Source organism: Mchenga conophoros, linkage group LG5 (genome assembly GCF_057382185.1).
Source record: "Mchenga conophoros isolate Kocher_MC1m ecotype Shallow Benthic linkage group LG5, M_conophoros_male_GT1.1, whole genome shotgun sequence".
Lineage (NCBI taxonomy): Eukaryota > Metazoa > Chordata > Actinopteri > Cichliformes > Cichlidae > Mchenga > Mchenga conophoros.
The window spans coordinates 35,766,769-35,789,423 of NC_140530.1; the positions used below are offsets into that span (position 1 = coordinate 35,766,769).

The window sequence follows — 22,655 nt, forward strand, 5'->3', positions numbered from 1 at the left end:
CAGTCTTAAATAGTTGTTCAAACTGCATTTGGTTGGTTTGCTTAAGAGAGAGGCAGGTGGGGCGATCCTTGCTTTCGGTTATAACCCCCGATCAGTTTTAATAATTACTCTTTTGGTGGCGAGCCAGTCCTACTTTATTTTCTTTTAAGTTCATATTTTGAGCATAAAACACCTTGATCAAGTAAGTATTATTAGGTAGTTAAGATCATAGCATTGGCAGCATAATATACATATAAAATAATACAATATACCCTTTGGTTTCGGCACAACTAAAAAATGTTTACTCGGGTGTGCAATACTTTATTTGGTTGCATGATCAAACAAACATAAATCTGTCAGTCATGTTACCTTCAGTACAATAGTTATTCTTTTCCATTTCCAGGATATATGTAATTAAAAATCACATCAGATAAGGCTGCTGGATTCTATTACTGTACATATCAACTCCTTCAAAAAGTCAAACTTTATCATCTAAAGAATGTTTCACAGTTGGTTTTCATGTTAAAATTCAATCCATAACAAACTTTCCTTCGATATATTTGAGAAAATTAAAATTACATATCTTAGCTGAAAGCTGGAACATGAATTCCTAATCAGAGTAAAATGTAGCTTAATTCATAATAGTGTCCTTGCTGAGTTAGATAACATGAAAATGCTGCACAGCTTGCGCCTTGCAAATTTGCTTCAAGCTCTGAACCAAAACATTCACTCAGTAAAAGGCAGACAGTTTAAGAGATTTTAATGTGCTTTTTCATACAGTATATTGTATGCATATCCAGCATGGCATTTCTCATACATATAACTCTCTTATATCCAGGGTTTAAATGTAGAGCTGAGAGGATGATTAACAGTCAGTCTACCATAACATTACGTTTGCCATACAGCGATGGCACTGTTCGGCTGCCTCAGAGGCTTACTTTGTACTCGAAGGGCATAATACTGATTCCAGCTGTTTGTAACCAAGCCTCCAACTTCAGAAAGAAATGACACTAAGAAACAAATATCTAAAAACAATAAGTCTGCTGGGGTTGAGTACAATATTTACAGAAAACAAAAGAAAACAAAGAAAAACAGAACAAATACAAAGTTGGAAAAGACGTCAGTGAAATCAGCCACATCCTAATCATCCATAAGTCTGAATATACATGATTTAAATCCACAATTCACAGCTGTTTAGAGGCAAAAAAACTGTCCCCTGCTTTTTTTAACAGGATCAGTATGACTATCATTTCCATCATTATCATTTTACTCATCAGTGTCTCTTTTATTCTCTATTTAGTCTCGTTTACTTTATCCAAAGTAAGGGTGATCGCTTTGGAAGTTGTAGTCTGGACACACTTTCTGAACCAGCTTATAATCAATGCTGAAGAAAGAGATGAAGATGCAGATCACCTTGAAAGGTTTAGCACAAAGCCAAGCAGCGTGGGACTGGGTGTGCTCTGTGAAGCAGGTCTGAGACGGATCATACAGGCAGGGTTTGGATTTCTTGGATCTGTTGGTTTTCTCGTACTCGACCCGACAGTTTAAGGTCTTTGCCTCTTTTGGATCGATGGTGGACTGCTGTGTCTCCTGGATCTGGACGTCCTGCTGGGTGTGGGGGTGCAGATGATGCTGCTGAAGGACCTCAAACTCAACCACTTTGGTTGGTGGCACGATACTGACCGACACATTCCCCAGGCTGGAGGAGTTGTGGCGAAAATAAACAGTAAAAGTCCCATTGATGTGGTCCACAATCTTCCCTGTCACCAACAGGCTGAACTTCACGGTCTTGACATTGAAGTAGAAGTCCCCCCAGCCAAAGATTTTCTTGGTCTTCATGGCTGTCTTTAGTGCAGGTTTACGCTTGGAGCGGTAGCCTGTCTGATCCACTAGCAGGGACTGGTTCCGGGCCAGCTCATAAGGGCTATAGGAACTGTACGGGGGTGGCTTGGATTTCACCGGTATCTGATCGATCGGTGTGGAGAAGATGGTTTGGTACGGCGGCTTAACTACTCCTCCAACGGTGCCTCCGCCCATGCCGTATGGAAGAGTCTTCATCACCGCCCCCACTGGGCCCAGATCTGAGAAGTCCACTTGCCTCTCCAACCCTTGGACCTGCAGAAGAGACAAAGAACAATCAAATTTTACTGACAGTGTAACTGACAATGCTGCACTTTGCCTTTTCATGTCTTTTTCTACCAGACAGACCTTTCAAAAACACAACAGCATCCATCCATCCATCCATTTAACCCAGCTCCTACTACCATAGTTCCAAGTTTTTAGGAATTGTAATTCATTCTTACAAATGCTACTCACTCATATCTATATTTTCATGTCTCAAACTATAATGCCAAGCTCCGCATATACCGAGAATGTTTTGAGTTTTAAGTTAGATTTAGTTTTACTGCATGTTTGCCTAAAAACCAAAAACCTTTTAGCTATTCTTTGTCAAGAACAGCATCCTGTAAAATAGGACTCCATTCATATTAGATGAGTGCCAAACAGCTGATTGACTGAGAAACTGATCAAGTGTCAGGACCCCACTAAAAAATGTCAAATTGAAAGTGATTTGGAGGGGATTCAGTCTGGGAAGGATAAGTATTTACAGTCTTGGAGCAGTTATTGGATTTGGTGCATTTCTCAGAGGTATTTAATATTAAATAGTGGCTGCCACATCACTCCTGTTCCCTGTGCTGGCTAAATGCTACAATATAGAACTCTAAGTATGGAACCAACGGCTTGCAACTAGTCCTTGGCTGACTTTGTATCTTCATTTTTAAAGAGGTAAAGACAGAGATCAGAGGTGCTACAGTTTATTCTTTGTTCTGTCAAATGAAAAGTAAATACACATAATGTGATATAATTCAAATGTGTCCAATTTCAATTTGCACTCGTTGTTAAAATTATAAATATTTCAAAGGTCACTCTTTGGTAGCATTCATGTTTACCTCCCACAAGTTTTCTTTTTCTACGAGCATCCTAGTTGTTAGATGTTGCTACGTTTCATGTCCTGAATTCAAGAGAAAAAATAGATCTATTTTTGTTAACACACTTTAATTTTGTTGTCAGTGTTGCCACAGAGAGCAAAACAACTCTACATGTAAAGTAATGGATGTGAGCCTTTGTTTGTGCAGACAGCTTTCTGCCTTTAATCCACAGCCTAGGTGGTTATTCACAGGGCTGATTGACTAGAAATCTTGCTCTGCTCTCTTATATGTCTCATCAATCACATCACTGCCATGCTCCTATCCATATGCATGCACACACACACACACACACACACACACACACACACACACACACACACACACACACACACACACACACACACACACACAGACTTTGAGCTTGAAGCTGTCATGAAGTGACAGTGCCAAGTATTACAACTATTCAGAGGGGTTACATGCGCTTCCCCTGAGGCTGCATTTGGATGGAGTTTAAAAAACTATTCTCCCAGTTGATAAACAACACCAACCCAAAAAACAGAGGTACAGGATCACATCTTTGTGTCTAGTTAGGTTGGGACATTTTCTGTCTTCCTTCATTTGTATCCAATGCAGTGGGACCAGCAGCTTTATGCCTGCCTCATCTTTCATCAACCTCCGACCTAAAAACAACTACATATTGCTGCAGATGCAAAACAATAGCACTTATATAGATTCTGATATATTCCATGCTTGAGGCTGTTGTGATTTGGTGATATATATATAATTGAATTAAACTGAAATGAATTTAATTAACATGCCCGCAGAGCTGATTTTTAAGTAGATTGATTGAAGAGCAAATAAACGGTAGTGTATCGACTGCTCCAGGATGAACTTATAAAAGAAGAAAGCTTTAGATGAATGACCAGTGACTGGGATAATGTCTAACTGCAGATTTTCAACAGACCCCAATTCCCTCTGGTGCACTGACAGCAGGCATGTGCAGAGGTCTTGCAATTTTAAGTCTGTGAATAGATGATGTGAGCTGACTTTGGCATTGACAGGTAGAAACAAGCTACAGTTGATGGCAGAAAAACATCAGAATATGTACAGCAACAAAGCCTGTGTACAGTGCATGCAATATGGGGACTTCCTGTGAATGCGCTGTCAGCAGTGCTGTCAGCTAACTCCATGTGTTGCCATCTGTCAGGGTAACACTCTGCTGGTGCAGTCCTAATCATTACTCAAGCTTGTGGCCCAGAGTTTAAACAAGCACAATCATCATAATCCAGAAACTTCAGCGGCAACATCTCACCATGAACCTCAACCTAACCTTCAGGGTCAGCTGTACGAAGTTTTAAAGTGATTTTATTCTGGGGGGGGGGGGTCTGAGGCTGACATAAGTCCTTCTGAAGGGGGAAAAGCAACTGTACATAGTCAGCAACTTTAACAAGTGTCGATCGAGTGAAAAAGATGAGTACAGAGAAAGGCCCTCTTCTTCTGTGGCATGAAAATAATAAAATGCCAACACAAACCAATAAATAGATGGACTTTTTATTAGCATGAATATGAAATTTTTTGTGCTTGACAGTAAATCAATTTAAAGGGTGAGGATATGTTAGAATAAATATCAGATATTTTCTCTTGACATGAAATCCATAAGCTATAGACTTTTTGAAACAGCAGATGTTTGCTATAAGGTCATATCAGGCTGCCGCACTCAGTGAAAGATTTGAGAAATAAACCTTCATGCTTTTCTTCCTCCTCAGTGCCTATTCAGTTAAGTTACAATGAGTCAGAAGTAACTTTTAGAGCAATAGCCAGAGGGGCACTGCTGAAGTGATGAAGAGGTGCTGAAGCTAAAAGCACACAGGTGCGCACACACAACTAAAAAGTAGTCACTCTTTCAGCTTATGATTTCGATTTGAATGGAACTTAGAGTTGTAAGTGGTAGCCAACCCTGGGTAAATTATATAGTTTGTGATTTTTTCATTGAAAAGACGCTTTTGCAAATGTTTCAGTGGACAGACCTTGAAAATCAGCTTTTCTTCTTTAACTTTTTTTTTTGTCGGGAACTCACAAAATAGTTGTCAGGTCATAAGTAACTCATAAGTGAGGCCAGAGAATGGCATTATTAGCCACCTGGCAATTTTAGAACTTTGTGGGTTGACCAGGTATCAGCAAATTATGGATTTCAATGTCAGAAAAGAAAGTGAAACTCCCACAAGAAGACAATAACCCCTAGCAGACTAGAAAATTCACCAAAAATACCTCAAGAAATGCAAGCTGAAGCTTTTGAAGTGGTCGTCAGCGTCAACTGACTTAAACATGATTGAAAATCTGTGGGAAGAACTCTGTGAAAGACAGAAAAGATATCTCTTGAAACCGAGAAGATGAAAACTCCTTAAATCAAGAACTGAATGACTCTAAGCCAGTTACATATGTGTGTGTGTATCTATCTATATCTATCTATTTATATATCTATAAGTTTTGTTAATCATTCTTTAACAATTCCTTGTTAAAGATTGCCAACAATTGCAACGACAACCACCACCCAATGTAAGGGTTATGCTACAGCATCCCTAAATTAACAGTATTCGTAATTACCGAAATACAACAGTAATGGTAAATCCACCGCAATGCATGAGTTCTTTAATCCAAATTATATTTTTAATACTAGATTATAATTAGTGTGTTTAGCTTTGAATTTTCAAATGTACAGTTTTACAGAAAAAACAAAAAACCCCAGAAAAAAATAGTTATTGTTTGATTAAGATCCCAAATTACAGTCATTCACTTGGATTCCTGAACAGAAAAATTTGTTTTAGTGGTTGAATGTTATGCTTGATTAATTTCTGACTTCTCAGAGAGGTCCAGGGTGCCGACTCAAATTGGAGCACTGGAGCATATGACAGGTGGACTCGTAAATTTGTTAAGCACTGTATCTGATCAAATATAAGCTTGTATGCATGAAAAAGTGTGGCCATCTACTAAAGAGACTGACTGCCATCCCCACAGCCCCACAGCTGGCTAAAAATGAATCTAGGTGCAGCTAGCTGGGAGAACACAAAATTGTGGATGACAGCTAGTTTTACGTTGTACTTTAAAAGAAACACATGCATCACTCGTCTACCAAAGTAGCTACATAACTCCGAGGTTGTATTTCTTATTCTCACGTTATATCTGAGCCACTGTTGTCAAGAAAAAACAACTCCATTAACACACACAGTCAGACTTGGGGACTTTTACAGCTTTCCAGCAAACTTAACATGACTCAAAAGGAACATTTCCGTATAAACCTGACTCAGGGGTTGGTGTGAGTCCCCTCTTTTTCAGAGGGAAGCTTTTACACGCTTCAACATGGCATTAGTGTTTCCTCCAATTAGGGATGGGACTCCTGTTTGGTTGTATGCTGCAGGAAATCACAGCAGAGCACAGCATAAGTATTGTGGTGAGCTTATACATATGTATGATCCAGACAACTCAATAACAGCACAATCACAGAAAGAACAATCAGATTACAGCGCTCGGGAGATAAAGGGAGATAGTGAAGAAAATGTTATTAGTGGAGAAGTGAGATGAGGAGAGGAGAGAGTAAGAAGATCTTGTACATTTTCTAGGAATAGGGAACATTAATCATCTTTAAATTTCATTTGGAGGTTCATATGAGCAAAAAGCAACCCTTAGTTGCTGCGTAGATGGAAGGCCTCCAACCTACCTTAAAGTCCATACAAGAATGAAATGTAGGAATTTGTTCAATGAGGAGATTATCAATGCGGCTGAGACAAAACTGACAGACAAAGCGATGAGACACATCTACAGGCAGGTAGAGAAGGCTGTAGTGAGGGAAAGAAAGACTATGTGATGAGAGGCTTCACACTACCCTATTAAATAAGGTCAGATGAGCTCTACAATTGACTGCTTAAACCTGTTATATTACATGTCACCACAATTAAGATCTCTTTTCATCATTAGGGAAGCTTTAGATCAATGCCAGCACTTCTCCCTCTGCTCCCTCTTTCTTTTGCACTCTCTGTCTATCGGTTATCTGATCTTCTGTCTGCAGTTTGCTCACTCTCACATTCATCCATAACTTCCACACCTTCCTGATAGCAAGAGTATTCAGAGGAAATGAACCATGCTCCCCGGCTCCTCAGCCCACACCCGACTCCCTCTCCTGCCTCACGCTCTCCCATTCTTCCCCCGAGGACAGATGTGAAGATGAGAGCTGCTTGTCTCTGAGCTCTCTCCCAGGCTTGTTCCTTTGTTTAATTGGAGTTTTATTGGTGACAATCAATTCATTTCTATCTGCGCTCCAGGCTGCATTGATCTGCTGTCACACAGGAGAGTCAAATGTACAGTTCCCCTCCCACAGCACTACAAACCACAGGCTCTGATGCCAGCTACTGATTGTTTTTTCTTAACTTTCTGTTTCAAGTGCCTTTGCGATTAAAAGTAGTTATCTCATTTTTCTTCAAGAAGACTTGGAAAAGCTGCAAAATGTTAACTGAGGACAATAAGATGTAAAGCTGAATGCAGATCTTTTTTTTTTTTTTTAACTTTGAAGTTCCTATTTATCCTAAATGCACCTTCACCATTTCTGAAAAAGGCAAATGCCATCAATCTGTGCTTGTGGAAAGCGAAGGATCTTGCAGTAAAAAAGTTCTCTTTTTGTAGTTTCGAACTTCAAAGATGAAATTTGTAGACATTTCTGTTCATCCACCACTGCATTCTGAAATATGCCGGAAAACCCTGAAAGGGTAAGGCCTTTCATTTCTCAGATGACCCTGACATCTTTGAAACAGTTCAAGCAAAAGGAAATCTGAGTGTCAGAGTCCTGTTTAGGAAAATCTCGACAGATTATAAGCTGTTACATTAGTTTGGTTCGCTTCATCATAGCTGATGTATGAACACCTTCATCTGAAGAAGGCTGTGCCTTTAAAATGAAGGGCGGTATTTGAACTGTCCCGTTTTACTGTGCTAATGCATGCATTTAACAGTAACAAGTCCAAAGTGATCAGAGCATGCATTCTCCCAGCACCCCTGCCATTTTGTTTTCCTCCTCGCTGCGTTGCAAAGCGAGGTGAGAAAATAGCTCAGAGGTTGCAGTACTTAACAAAACAGTCGTATCGCCGCTCTCATAACTCTGAATCAGCCGAACCAAACACAGTGATGGATGGTGACAGTATCTTAGCACAAATTCTTTAGGAAGTCAAGACACACCTGAACACACAGCACAACTAAATGGAAGATGATGTGTGTGTTCTCAGCTGATACATCTGTACAATAATGACAAAAGCAGTTTAAATACTGGAGAAGAGTTTTGTACTCAGTTGATGTGATTTAATAATATTTATTTTTTAATATAGGCAACCTAAGAAATACACCTGCCTGATGCATGTATGGTGTTATTTCATACAGCTGTGCATATAAAAAGGCAGATTCACAAGCGTTTGTGCTTGTGTGATTCAATGATTACTTTAAGGTGCTTTCTTCACATAAAGAGTTATTCTTTGATTAAATTTGAAAGTTTTTGTGACTGATGGAGTAATTAAATGTCACTGACAAAACATAGGATATAACAAACTGATTTTGGACATTACTGACTTAAGGCTGACTGGATCCTTCCCTTCAACTATGCCTCCTCAGAATTATCCAGTTACTGTGATGTTTTTTTAGTGATAGATAATAATCAAAAAAACACAAATCAAAAACTGATGTGGAAAAATCCCCTCAAGGGATGTCACAATATACTGATAGTTTATGATGTTTTTGAGTGAAATGTTCTGAGCACATATGATAACATCACACATTGCAGTGTTGTGCTTTTGTCATGCATCTGAATATTTATGAATATGAACTCAGACGTTTAATTGATTTAAAAAAAAAAAAAGTAAAAAAGGTTACACATGAATTCGAGTAATAACATTATTACAACTTTTTCGGATAAAAAAAAATCACAAAAATGTGATGAATTCTTTTGTGCAGGTCAACTTATGTAACTGCATCTTTTCGTCCTTATTCACAGCTTGTGTTATTTTTCAGGTCATATTTGTAGCATTATTATGCCTTATTTTATAAACCAGTCTGTGGTGCAGTGTTAGATGTTGCTGCTTCTAGTAAAAGGAGCAAGATGTGGAGTCTGGGGCATTTACAGTGCGTTGAAATGACATAAAAGATGCCTGCCGGAAGACAGGAATTATAATTTGCATCTGTTATGAATATGATGCTTAGAAATATAAGATGTGGATAAAAAGAAACATCTCTGAGAACGGATGGAAGTTTGATGACAGAGTAGTAATTGAGCTACGTGTAGACTGAGAATAAAATAAAGCTGAACTGAACCTATCCGATGGTGGTAGTGTGGTACTGTAGCTCAGACGTGCTCAGTTTTTAACAGCAGTCACGCTGCACTGTTTTAACAATAATCATACTACAAAAAAAGAAACTTTTTAACTTTTAGCCTCCCACTCCCTGCCCCCCCCCCCTCCAAAAAAATGAGAGAGCTGAAAATGACATTTAATTACAAAAAGCAAAATAAAGCCAGGAGGAAAAAAGATAAACCAGTAGGGGAAAAATGGAGCAAGAGACTGTTGAGAGAGAGAGACAGAGAGGAAGAGGGGGGAAGAAGAGGGGGAAAAAAGCAGTAAAAGCGATTTTGCAGTCCACTGGTGTCGTTGGATTATCATGAAAATGAAAGCTACTGAGTCAGGGAGTATCAGGGAGCAAGGAAATGGAGCTGAGACAGATAACACAGCAAGGGAGAAAAAGAAAAAGAATAAGAGAATGAGTGTAGAGAAAGCAGAGAGGTCTGTAAGACAATATGAGGCGAAAGTGCAAAGAGAGAAAAGGTAAAAAGACAATATATATACGACACAGAGTGAGATTATGAGTGCAATAAGACAAAAATGAGAAACACTTCACCCCATAGAGAATAATCAGAGGTTTCTTGAGAAGTAATATCTGTAATATTGTTTCAAGAAGACCAGCTCAGTTCTGAAAAAAATCACTTGAAGAAGAAATAAAGTATTTTTCCATATTTCAGACTAAATTTAATAAGCATTTTAGTTCATCATCAGCTTTAAAGAATCTGTATTTTTTAGTGTGTAGAAAATAAGGTAAATAAAAACAAGGTTTAGTTTCAAGGAAGAAAGAAAGAGATGCTACTCTACCATTTGATGTCTATATTAGAGGATTTATGAGGGTATTGAATGCTGGCTTAAGTGTAATATGCCGACAATATTGCAAAATATTGCAGATGTGCTAAAATTAGACTAAGGGGGAAATGTAGAAAACTACAATGTCTCACAGTTATGGGAATTTCAGGTTTGTTTTATTGTCTTGGCACAACAAGGCAACTTTAGAACTTCCAACTGTTGTATATTGAGACATATTTTTACACAATTAATTAACATTTTAATTTAACCAAGTCAGCCAGCGTGAGTGGGAGTTCAATTGCTTGAAAAACTGGCCAGTCATTTTTTTTTTCACCAAGCAAGCAGAAGATCTACAACAAAAACCCAGCGGTGAAAGAAAGGTCATTAGAGGTCAGGCAGCTTGTTAGACAACACATCCATGTGTCTGCATGTACTTTTCTTTACAAAAAAAAGCATAAAAACAAACAGAGAAAATAAAAAAATATAAACAGAACATCAAATATCTTGCAGTGGACCCATCATGTACAAATATGTGCATGTATTCAAGCAAATGAAACATTATTTGGAAAGAAATTGCTGTATTTTTTGTTTTTGAAGACTGAGATTACAAGGCCAAACATATTCTCATATTTTTGCAGTAAATAAGAGGCTCCATTTGGCTTACGATCCTTTTGAATATTACTCGTTCAATACAGTTAAACATTACACCTGCAACAGCAAAGCCTCACCTGAAGCTTCTTTATTTGCATCATAATCTAAATCCACCTGTCACTCTTATCTGTGTATTCCAAAGATAAATATTGCTGTCCAGTGATTTATAAATTCAGCAAGGCCTGCTACAACGACAAACTGAAATAATTATGTTCTTCTTACATTTGGAACGACATACCTCTTGTTATAGCACATGGGACTAAAAATAGCCTTTGCAACCACAGAGATTACCACATTAAATAAACAACGTTGCTCTTGTTAACACAGTCTTTTGCAAAACGCATTATGGTACTATATTAAATCAGGAGACTCCACAGTGACTGGCTAAGTATCAGCCACTGCCAAATAAACATACAATGCTAAGAAAACACTGGGCATCGCTGCCAGCATTGTATGTAAGTGCTTTCATTCAAGTATGTTTAAGCAGTGCTGCTACAGCCAAATCGGTTTTAGTTGTTTTTCAGTTGCATTTAATCTTCATCACGTAACTACTCCCACAGGAAACAGAATCTATGTGCTGCTGTAGACCTCCAGAAAACATTTGTTTTATTTATTACCCCCGCCAAGGAGGTTATGTCTTTGGTAGCGTTTGTGTGCGTTCCTGCGTGCCTGTCAATCTGTCTGTAAACACAATAGCTCAAAAAGTTTTGAATGAATTCTGATAAAACTTTGTAGGGGTGTAGAGTTGCGTTAACAATCTACCAAAATTTGACTTACATCCTCCAAGGTCTTAAAGGTCAACTTAATGATTTAGAATAATCCTTTAATTGTGCCACAAGGGGAAATTTGGGTGTACAAGCAGCAAGAAAGACACGTATACAAACAAACAGTACACAAGACACACAACAGAAACCTACGCAATTTTTACATATTTACATCAAGGACAATTATTGGTTGAAAACAAAAAGTCTTACAACTTAGAATCATGATTGTTTCAAGTGTAGTGTGTATTGTCAGGATATAGAAAGTAGATTTCACATAACAGCAAATATGACCTCTGACCTCTCCTTCAAGGTCGATAGATTGACCTGAAGGTCAAAGTGATAATAATGCTATATAGAACTATTTAAAACTATGTATGGGATCCTAAATAATATGTTACTTTGTCCTGCTCGCCTCTTCTTTAAGGTCGAATAAGGTCAAACTTTCATAAAATGTCTTTCATCCTTAAAACTATGTTTAAAATTCTACTGCCTTTGTTTGTCTTGGCAACATTTAGGAAATGATTTAGGTACATTCAGGCATATAGCAATTCTAAATGTCCCATTATAGTTTGCATCCAAATATCATGTTACATTTGACCTCTGCTCTCACTTTTACATTTTACACCTGCCTCTCTTTTAAGTTAACCCAAAAAATGCATTCTTTTTTACCACACTATAAACTTCTTAAAGTACATTTAAAAAGAAGAAAGAAAACAAATTGAATCTGTACAAAATATGATACTGCTCCCTTAAGCGTAAACACTGCCCAGAGAGTGAGTTGCCTTGGCAGAGCTTTGTGCTCTCTCTGTGGTTAGTTAAGATTAGCTAATACAACTATAATATTAAAAGTTTTGTGGATACGTAAATTACTTTCAAGTGCTCAGAAACTCAGAAAATCATCCACATATATAATTACAAACATGAAAAACTAAAAAGTAACCAGGGGTCTGTAAAGGAGGAGTTAGGAAAATGAAAGTTAAAAGTTTGAAAAACTCAGAGGAAAGAAATAACAAAATTCAAGATCTTTTGTCTGATATATCCACTAACCTTACACCTCAGAAAGGTCAGGAACTTTCCTGAACAAAAGATAACTAATTGTACTTTTCTTAACTTCACTATATGCCGAAACCACGTCAACCTTGTCTCTCTAACTTATTTTCCAAAACGTGTGACCTGAGCTGTCCTGCTGATGCACTCATTTTTAATCCTGTTCCTCCTGGGCAATCCCAGTGAAGACCTTTACATCTTCAACTCTGCCACCTTCAACTCGACCTGCTGTGCAAGCAGCAGAAACATTTCAAAAACGTTTGCTTAACTTATCATTTTTATCTTACATCCAAGTAGCAACAGTTTAAGATGAATGCTGTGTCTCAAGTCCACACTTAGTACTTTTTGAGTGCACAAAAAGGGAAAAACCTGCGGCTAAATGAAGCTCATTGGATGGTGTACTCATAATGGTAAAAACAAACAAAAAAACTGCCATTTCTTACCATCTATGGTTGTCATCTTGGCTACAGAGAGGAAGCAGAGAGGCCACCAAACAATTTCCAGACAGTAAGAGAAGAATTCACTCTTGATTCCTATGATAGCTAGCATGCTAACTGACAGTGGCAGTTAGCATAAAGCACACATGCTACATACAGAATGTTGTAGCACTGTTTTTTTAAACTTTTTCTTTTTTAATCTTATGTGTTAAAATAGTCATCATCACCGCAGAAGGACTTAGCACGGTGTGGTCCGAGGATTGACAAGTCAGAGCAACGCTCACGGTCAAATCTCTATTTCATCTTGCTGTGTTCAATTTTTGGCAGCACGAACATGTCAAAAAGCATTTAGCGCACTATGGGAAACGTCCAAATAGAGAGACTAGCAAGTTCAAACAACTACCAAATCTTTTTAAGAAAAGACTAAAAAGATTTGGTGAAATTTTACTCTAACTTGAAGGGATTTGAAAGCATTACAGCTGTATTATTATTTATTATTAATAAAATTAATTTGATTTGCTTCAAAGGGCAGTTTATATGTTTTAATGTGCAGTTTTCCTTTTATTAACAGAAGAAGTAGAAATTAAAAATATTGGAAGTATTGAACAAAAAGAAATATCAGCTGTGGTTACTTCTTTCTACACAGTCTGTTGGACAATGATGACGAATTTTAGTGAGGTTAAGGTCACTCATTGTGTTTAAACCTTCCTTGGTCAATGCATAAGAATCGTTACAAAACAACTAAAATATAGATTAGTTAGAAAAGACCTAAGACAGCAAAAACAAACTTTACTGGACAAAGATAACTAATTGTGATTTCTTAAAATCTTTCCTTTTTGCAATTTACCACAAGCTTACAATACCTTTAAAACTAACTTACAAAACAGGATGCTGAAAACACTGCTAATGTCCCATTTGTTGCATTCAGTATATTTACAGTATTGCTCTACGAAGTTTACCAAAAGTTAAAATGCAGGAAGATGACACGAAACACAATTTATCTATGAAGCCATTAGAAAACTTCCCACTGAAGGGCCAGACTTCAGGAGTCATATTTGTCCACTTTTGTTCCCTCTATCTTACTGATCACATCAGATCAACATGCTGAAGTGTTTTTGTCTGGCTTGCTGGGTGGGCACACTCCCTTCATGTCTCCACTGATGCAACCGCACCACCTGATCAATCACCCAAAGCAGGTCTTTGGGGACACATCTTAAAGGAAGGGGGGGGACAGAAGAGCATGGTGTCATCAGCAGAGAAGGGGTGCCTTGTTTGCATGCAAGATGCTGGGTAATGCATCAAAAGATGACAGCTTCCCCATTCTTCCTTAAATAAGAATGGTGAGACTCTTGCTGGCTGTGGTTTAACTTTAATCATTCATCTAAATAACTGTTGCAGAAGTCTGCTGCAGGAGGGGCTGCATCGCCAAGCAGGCTGCCATGGGCGTGGAGAATATGAGAACTGACGTTGTACTCCTGGATTTCTCATTTGTAAATGTGTAAACATATATTTGACTCAGATTGGAAAAGCACTAAAGTTCCCCCCCACCCACGCTCCTCCCCTCCCTTGCAGATTTATGTATTGGAAGAGTTTGAAATTCATCGAGATTAGGTTCGGAGGAGGGCTCTGTCGCAACGAGCGACATGTTGAGCAGCTAAGTGACAGTGATTGATGCCCTCTGTGTTTCACAACTTATCAAGCGCATATACACACACTCTCTGCAAACAGATAAACAGCAAAAACACCGGAGATAAATAAAGAATCAAACGAACACAGGGGACTGGCAAAGAAAAAAAAAAACCAACTTATCTGCATAATGAATAGACGAGATGGAGGAAAACAGAGAGAAGAGCGGCAGAGATTCCCAGCGGGTGAAACTGAGCTTGGGAGATGTCAGTTGGGAAGAGGTACAGGGACACATGGGCTTGTGACGACTCCGACAAGTCACCCAGGCGGCAAAATAAAGCCCGGCTTCCTCAGATTTGTTTCCAATGCTCATCAGTAGGAGAGCTGGATGACGGATGGACTGGCACTGGGCGCAACGCGAGCGTGTCAAAGTTACTCACCATAATAAAGACCTGCTCTTTTTCCTTTCCATTCGCCTTCCCTTTTTTTCTCCCCTCAATCCCTTTGCAGTCCTGCTGCCTACAACCAATTTCATTTCATTTTAAGCTGCCTTCATTTGTGTCTTATGCTTGTTCTATGTGCTTTTCCACTAATTTGCAGCATTTAGGGTATTGAAGTTGGTACATTCGCATGGTTGCTAATAAATATAATGCCACAATCATTTCCTCCCTTCTTTTGTTCTTATTCTTTTTTATCCATTACCTTCTACCTGCTTCCTTTCTTTCATTTATACCTGGATGGATCTTAATTTCTGTTATGCCATCTTTCTGCTAGCTACAGTTTCATTTTTTGGTTGTTTTTCTATCTGAAAAAAATTCCTTTGTTACCTCAATATTGAAAGAAAATCATAAAATTAAAATTTCTTTAGCATATGTCTCTAGTTTTGATTTGATTCTTTAGTTTCTAGTTTTTTCTTTAGTTCCTTTAGTCATTTTATCTTTGATTCAAACCTTGTTCATGTCACCGTTTGCCTTGTTTTACCACCAGCCCACAGTCCTCTCATATTCCTTGATTTCCTTTTTTCCTTATCCTTACACTGCTGCTTTCCTTCTTTGACAGTTCATCATTTACATCCATCTATCCATGATGAGATTATGAAAGTCTTCTGGTACTGTACTTTATTTTTCCTTTTTTTCCCACTTCTATCCTTAATGTTTTCCTTGCCACTTTTTTTGCCCTCACTTTCTTCTTTTTCCTTATCACACCCTCTATCTTTTCATCCAATCACTCATCATTAAGCTCATGATCAGATCTGTGAATTATCCTTAATTTCCTTAAGCTCTCGCCTTTTTTCCATCCCTTCATTCCTCCTAAAGTTCCTCATTCCATTCTCCATAACTGCTTTTTTCCCAATACATTTCCACTTATCATCGACTACACATGAACACAATCCTTGCTCAGTTCCATCTTTCCATCCTGCTCCTTTTCTTTTTCTCATCCCTCGATTTGAACATTACCTTTTGACTCAAAATGGTGATCAATGAATGTACTGCTAAAGATCACTCAACCTGAAGTATATTTAAAGTATTGAATAAAACAAACGTATTACAAAATATGATGGAAATTCTTTCTGTGATTTGAACAATGTTAAATTACAGCACGGATTCATAATCATAAAATCATGCTCACCATGACGATTTCTACGGATTCTGTTACAAAATGACAGCAACAGAAGGAGCTGCTGATAAAAAAATACTTCATGTTAAAAAAGGAGCTACAGTCCTTTTCAAACATTGTGCATAAGTGCAAATAACTACTACAGGATTTTGAGCGATAAAAATAAATAAATCAAATAAACAAAACAAAAGTTTATCGAACAGACCATTTTACTCAGCTGGAATAGATTTGCAAGTCAAACAAGTACCAAAGCAGTTTGTTAAATGAACAAAACTGAATCAACCAAGCAAAGATGATGGTTTACACAACATGGAAGATCTGATTCAGATACCATTTGGTCATGTTTATTTTTTAACAAAAAAAAAAGTTAAATAAATATGGCAGTCTCTTAATTAACAACAAGGTAAATTTCACAATATTCCAATTTCTTTAATTTTTTTTTTACCTTGATCTCTTTTCCTTTTATTCCAGCACCTCCTGCTTTCCGACATCTACACCCCATGGCGAGAACACAGCTAACTATTGATCTATTGATCCATTTAACTTAATTACTTCCACTCTTTCTCCATAAATCTGTCCTTTCTTCTCTCCTATGTTTCCTCACACTTCGATTCTTTTATCCTCTATTCTTTCACACTTCTGAGACCCATTTCGGAACTGCTGGCAAAAGGGAATACTAATACATATCTGGACGTTCCCTGGTGTGAAGGATGCTCTCCATGCATTTGGGACCTAAGCTGAGTGGGGACGAGTGGGGCCAAAGCTCAGACCTGTGGGGGGATACATGGCTCTCGCGCTTGGGGCAGACTCTCTTCACCAAGGGTGATGGCAGACTTAATTGGAGAGAAAACAGTGGGAGGTGCCAGTGAATAAAACTCCTCAGAAACGCTGAGGTTCAAGTGAGGTTCACTTGAAGGTTAAGCACACACACACACACACACACACACACACACACACACACACACACACACACACACCTGCGTCAGAGCATGAAGTGACAAGGATCCTGTAGCATTATTAGCACAAAGAGTGCAAAGGTATGAAATATATCAAATATGATTGTGAATATAAAGAACTAAAAAAACTCCCATATCAGAAAAGATAATTAAACATACGATCCAGCACATCCTTATACTATCACACAATGTATAGGAGTTTTCTCCTTAGTTGCCTTTTAGATGCCTTTGCCAGTGTATAAATCACCCAGCTTCAAGGACGTAGCATTGGGACCCCTAACTGGGATCTTTCACATCTACCATCTGGATGCAGAAAACCAGAGTGCTGACCAGCGGCCCTGCTCTCATTCTGTTCCTCAGGAAGAGATGGGGGGTGGGTGTACACTGTAGCTAGAAACCTAATCAATCCAACAACTGCTCATATAAAATCCTTTCTAAAGATGTAGAGAAGTCGAATTGTGCAGTAATGATATTTTGAGAGCGAATGAGAAAGAGAGAGACAGGGGCCAGAACAGAAAAAAAGAAAGAAAACCTGTCAGTGTCTGCTCATCCAGAACTGTCCGAAGCATTCGTTCACACGCTCGCTTTTTCTTTTTCCCCCTCTTTGCTCGCCCTCCTCCAGAAACCCCGGTCTTCCATCATTCAAGTTAGTTTCACACTCTGAGGCTCAATATCAAAGTAGATATGAAGCAGAGAAACACAGGATTGTCTTTCCACAGACAATTGTGTCCACTGCATTTATTTGTGTCATGGTATCCAATGGTGTAAGTAGGCCTATATGTGAGCCACCTGTCTGCTGTCTTTCCATCAGGCTGAAAATAACTGAGCTCCCTCCACCCCCCAACAAAAGACAGTCGCTAGGGAGTATCTGTCAGTCAACACACGCGTCGAAGCTATTATCAGTTAGGGTTGCACTAATGACACTGTCTCTAGTTACAATACAATACCGATACCTGAGGTTTGGTTATATGTAGCATAAAAAATATTAAAAGACTCTGAAGAAGAGACTGGGAATCATTTTTTCTATGTGTGTAAGTTAAACCACACTTAAGTTAAACATTATTTTCCAAACTTTGCAAAATAAAATGTAACAAATGAAAATAATTTTGCAACGTGATCAATACGGTGACCATAAATATTACCCATTCTCCGGCTCGCTGTAAAATCACAGAGCACCTAAGGACAGATGAAGTGTAATATTATTAATTGAACTGATGATTATATGTTAGTGTAAGTGCAATAAAATCTTCCCAACAATGTGACGAGTGACAGCAAAGATGAGAGAGAGAGAGAGAGAGAGGGAGGGAGTAAGAGAAAGAGAGCAGCTGACAGGGAAAGCACTGTCGTCATCAATGAGCTCGTCATTTGTCTCAGCTTACTTTGACCACAGTCTGTGGTGAAGTACAACGCTTTTGCAAACATACAAATAAAAGATGCTGGCGTCTTAGCCACGAAATGCCTTCAAAATGCTAAACGATTTCTGTTAGCTTCCTTCATACTGTACTAGGTCTAATGCTAGCAGCTTGCGCACTGCTGATGTGTGGTATTGAATACAATGCAACCTTGTTATTCTTCAGCAGCTGCACATTATTATCACACAATAAAAAATATAAAATATAATTTAATAACAAAATATTTTCAAGATCTAACCACAACAGTAATTTGCATCCACCTTTGCTCTTCTTGTCATGTGAGGTGCAGTTAGCCAGAGCTCCAGTGATGCTCGATTGAGTCTACATTTGAGTCACACATCACCAGCTGTTAGCACTTCTTCTTTCACAGCCTGTTTGTGCTCAGTAGTGTGTTTTTACCTCACTGGGGAAGTAAAAACACAGGTTGGTTTTCACCTCAAGTGGGAACAGTTTTTTTGCATAGTTTACAAAGTACTGTATTTTTGTTCTTTAAATTTTATTACATTACAAGTTAAAATTAAACTTTGTATTTTTTAAAATGCTGTATTTCATTGGAGGTTATTGGTGAAATTCCCCTTTTAGAAACGAAATTGTTATTGGAGGCTCACTCCTGGCTCTTGTTCTCAGACATTCCTGGCCTTTTCTTGTTATAGACCTCACTAGGAAATGTAAATACAAAGATATTGCGATATGACATTTTTATATCATGTAAAACAGCGGTCCCCAACCTTTTTTGGGGAGGGTTGGGGGTTGGGGACCGCTGATGTAAAATGTATGCGATATTATCACAGGTGATATACTATGGCACTAGCCTAAACAAAATATCAATATATAAGAGATTTGAAAAGCAGTGTAATTGGAATAAAGAAGTGCAAGAGAACAAAACACATGAGAAGCCTGGTTATTTATCTCTGAAACTTGCTACCAACAAATTAACCTAGCTTAAAATTGATCCAAAAAGATGGTTTACAAACTATATTGGAACCTAATTACTCACCGATTTCATTTATTTGTGATGCTTATTTTGGTGTTTAACTATGTTCTCTAAACAAAACCTATAAAAAGTTAACATTTGGCTAACTGTGATAGCTGCATTTGTATTACTGACCAGCCTATTCACTTCACTCATGTGGATTCAAGAGTGCTATAGACAGAACAAGTCTTGTGACTAATAGTCTAGCAGGATCTGTGGTTCAATTACACTGTGGACCAGCTCTTCTCTGTCCCTGGGCTAGATGCTTCACTGGAATAACTAACACACATACAAACATATACAGAAGCACACACCAGAGTGCAAAAACACACAGACTTTATAAATGTGATGTCACTGACCAAAGGACAGCAGCGCTGATACATTTCTCTCGTTTCTTCCTTAAAGATATGTCCAAAAGAAACATACTGGAAGATTGGATATTGGCACTATCTAAATGAATGTTTTCAGGCCCCGGGGAGGCAAAGGCTCACTGCACCGTCTGGGTCTTTAAAAATCAGGGGACAGATGATGAAAAGCTTGGCCGATGCAGTTTATCCACAATGTGAGAAAACACAGGAAATGAACAGTGACCTATGCCGCCGAATTCCTGCCGTTTCACAGAACTCGTTCAGATTTAGCAGATGGAATTCTTGACTGTTGTTTCAAGCGAATTCATCCTTTCACTCAGCTACTCGCCGGGCTTTTGTAATTTTGAATCCAAGGACTCGTGATATTTCGCATCTTGAACAAACAAACCTGATTAACTGAAAAATTTCAGTGATGTTGCGATCCGTGTAGCACAGCCTCACTTTGAACAGTATATTCTTAAAAGGCAAAAGAGCCTATAAAGCCATTTCGGCCTTGGCATTTACAGAAGAAAAACTGATGGTCGCTACAAAGCATGACTAGAATTTTCTTGAGCTTCCCTACTGGTCCGACCAGTTGAAGAATGACAAAAACTGAGCTGACTGACACGCCCACACGCACAAACACCCACATGGCACAAACACAAGACAGGTCTAAAGATCTGGTGTCTTTCCAGAGCAGATGGGTGGGTTGGGTGAGGGGTATGGGGTGGGCCTGGTGGGTGGGGGGTGCAGGAGAGCGTCAATCTGTCATTACTAACAAGCCAGGAGACTCGGAGCCAGGGCAGGTCACACACACATACACACACGCTCGTCGTCCTTACGCAGGCATCACATTCCAACTGTGGCATTCCTGCTAATTAGAACACAAATTAATGATCCAAGCAAGTGAGACAGGCTGGCTCTCCCTCCCTCTAGTCAACATTTAGCCTTCCTCTGAGTTCCCACTTCCTCTGTGCTGGCTCCCTCCATTTTATTTTGCAATTCACCCTTTCGCTTTTATTTTTTTTCTTTCATAATGTTCCATATTGCCTCGCTGTGCTCCTTTTTCGTTTCTCTGTAACAGGTGAGTGGAAACAAGCTGTTTCTAATCAGTTAAGTAAAGCAGACTTTGTGTGATTATTTACAGACACTCTGTGATCTTTCACTGGGAGATTATTGACAAAATCAGGTGGAAGATGGCTGTAGAACTTCTTCTGCTAATGTTTAAACAAGTAAATATGTAAACAAGGTAAATTGGTAGCTTTGATATTAAATCTCATCCAATGTTATTATATTTCTTATACACCTGAGTTTCTTTCAGGTTTTGCGTCGTTATCGGCTGTGCCATCAACAACAAAAAAAAAAACAACTACAACAAATCTGTTTATTAGCATTATGGAAAAGCTTGTTAAACATAGGAGGCGAGTGGCCAATCTTGCAAGCTTATATTTTTTGCTGTATATCCCAGTGTTGTTTGCTTCTTATTTATGATAAATGGTCGTTTTCTTCTTCTCATAATGGAAGAAATCTGACTATGCAAAGGCATACATGAAACCTGAACATACGATCCCTGCTGTGTTCAACTATCTCCTCCACGCAACACTTTAATGCATGTTTTTAGTCATTTTAAATTCCCATCCGCTATTATTATACCAAATGGAGCTGGTTTCAGTATGTGGATAAAAGGGTTCACTTTAGCAGCAGCAGCACTTGAAAGCTTGAATTGCCTATACATTTAGAGATTTTTTTCTTTTTTGACGCTGCCAGATAAAAAGAAAGTTTTAATAAAGCTTGTCACACGTTAAAATCAAAATCTTCCCCCATCTCTGAATCCTGCAGCTTTTCTCTCTCTTACATTAATTTTCCACTTGCATTATTGTGAAATAATCAGCGCATAACTTGAAGCCACAGTGAAAAATGGTCTGTAAACTTGCCAAAGAATTGCTGCTAGTTCCCTCAGAGCTCCACCGCTGAATAGATTGCTTGTTCTTTGATTGTATCTGTTTGTATTCCTTCAGGAAGAACAGTGATAAATTCTGGGGCAAAGTCACAGTCAACCACAACAACAGCTATACAGACTCAATCTGGCAGCAGTCTTCGGCGTCCAGGACACCTTGCCTATGATGCATCAGTGGAGACTGACCTTGAGCTCTTGGTATTAAGGTCAGGAAGCATCATTAGTTCTGTTTCCCCACTGCAGGGCTAAGAATAGGAACGTGAACACAATCACTCAGTCATCATCTTTGTTTTTTCACACAGTTCTCTTCTTCTTTTTTAGATCAGGGTTTGCTGGAGCGACTAAAACAATTAAACATCTTGCTGTACCTCATATGAGCATAAGTGGGATTAAATCAGAATTAGACCATAAAGCTCTGATTAAGCGTAGTTAAACTATTAATATTATCTGTACAGCCAGCCCAATATGGAATCAGTATGTCTTTAATGTCTGTATTTTTTCTGATGATCAAATCTAATCAAATTCCTTTTCTCCTTTTTTTAATCTTTTTTTTTTTTCAGTTTTCAGTTCAGTTCATTTTTATTTCAAACATATACATTCACCAACATGTCATAAAAATCTTTCCATGCAGTTGTTTGAAAAGGAGTAGGCAGAAGCATATACTTATTTAGCCCTTACATGAACAGAGCATGGACATGTTGCTACATGCACACACACCTGTTATTACGGTTAAATCTCCCTAAGGTAGTGTTTCAGGCCCTGAAGTTCCAACGGCTTTGATTTAAATTAATAAATGATCCATTCTCTG

The 22,655-nt window shown here is 38.4% G+C and overlaps 1 protein-coding gene across 1 annotated transcript in view; it reads right to left on the minus strand.

Annotated features, from left to right (window-relative positions):
• Window positions 1-279: 279 nt before the first annotated feature.
• nxph4 (neurexophilin 4) overlaps window positions 280-22,655 on the minus strand; it is a 45,927-nt gene continuing 23,551 nt past the window's right edge. Inside the window, exon 2 of the mRNA XM_085275635.1 lies at window positions 280-2,094. Coding sequence (XP_085131761.1) covers window positions 1,291-2,094 — 804 coding nt within the window. The 3' untranslated portion in view covers window positions 280-1,290. The remainder of the gene's footprint in view (window positions 2,095-22,655) is intronic.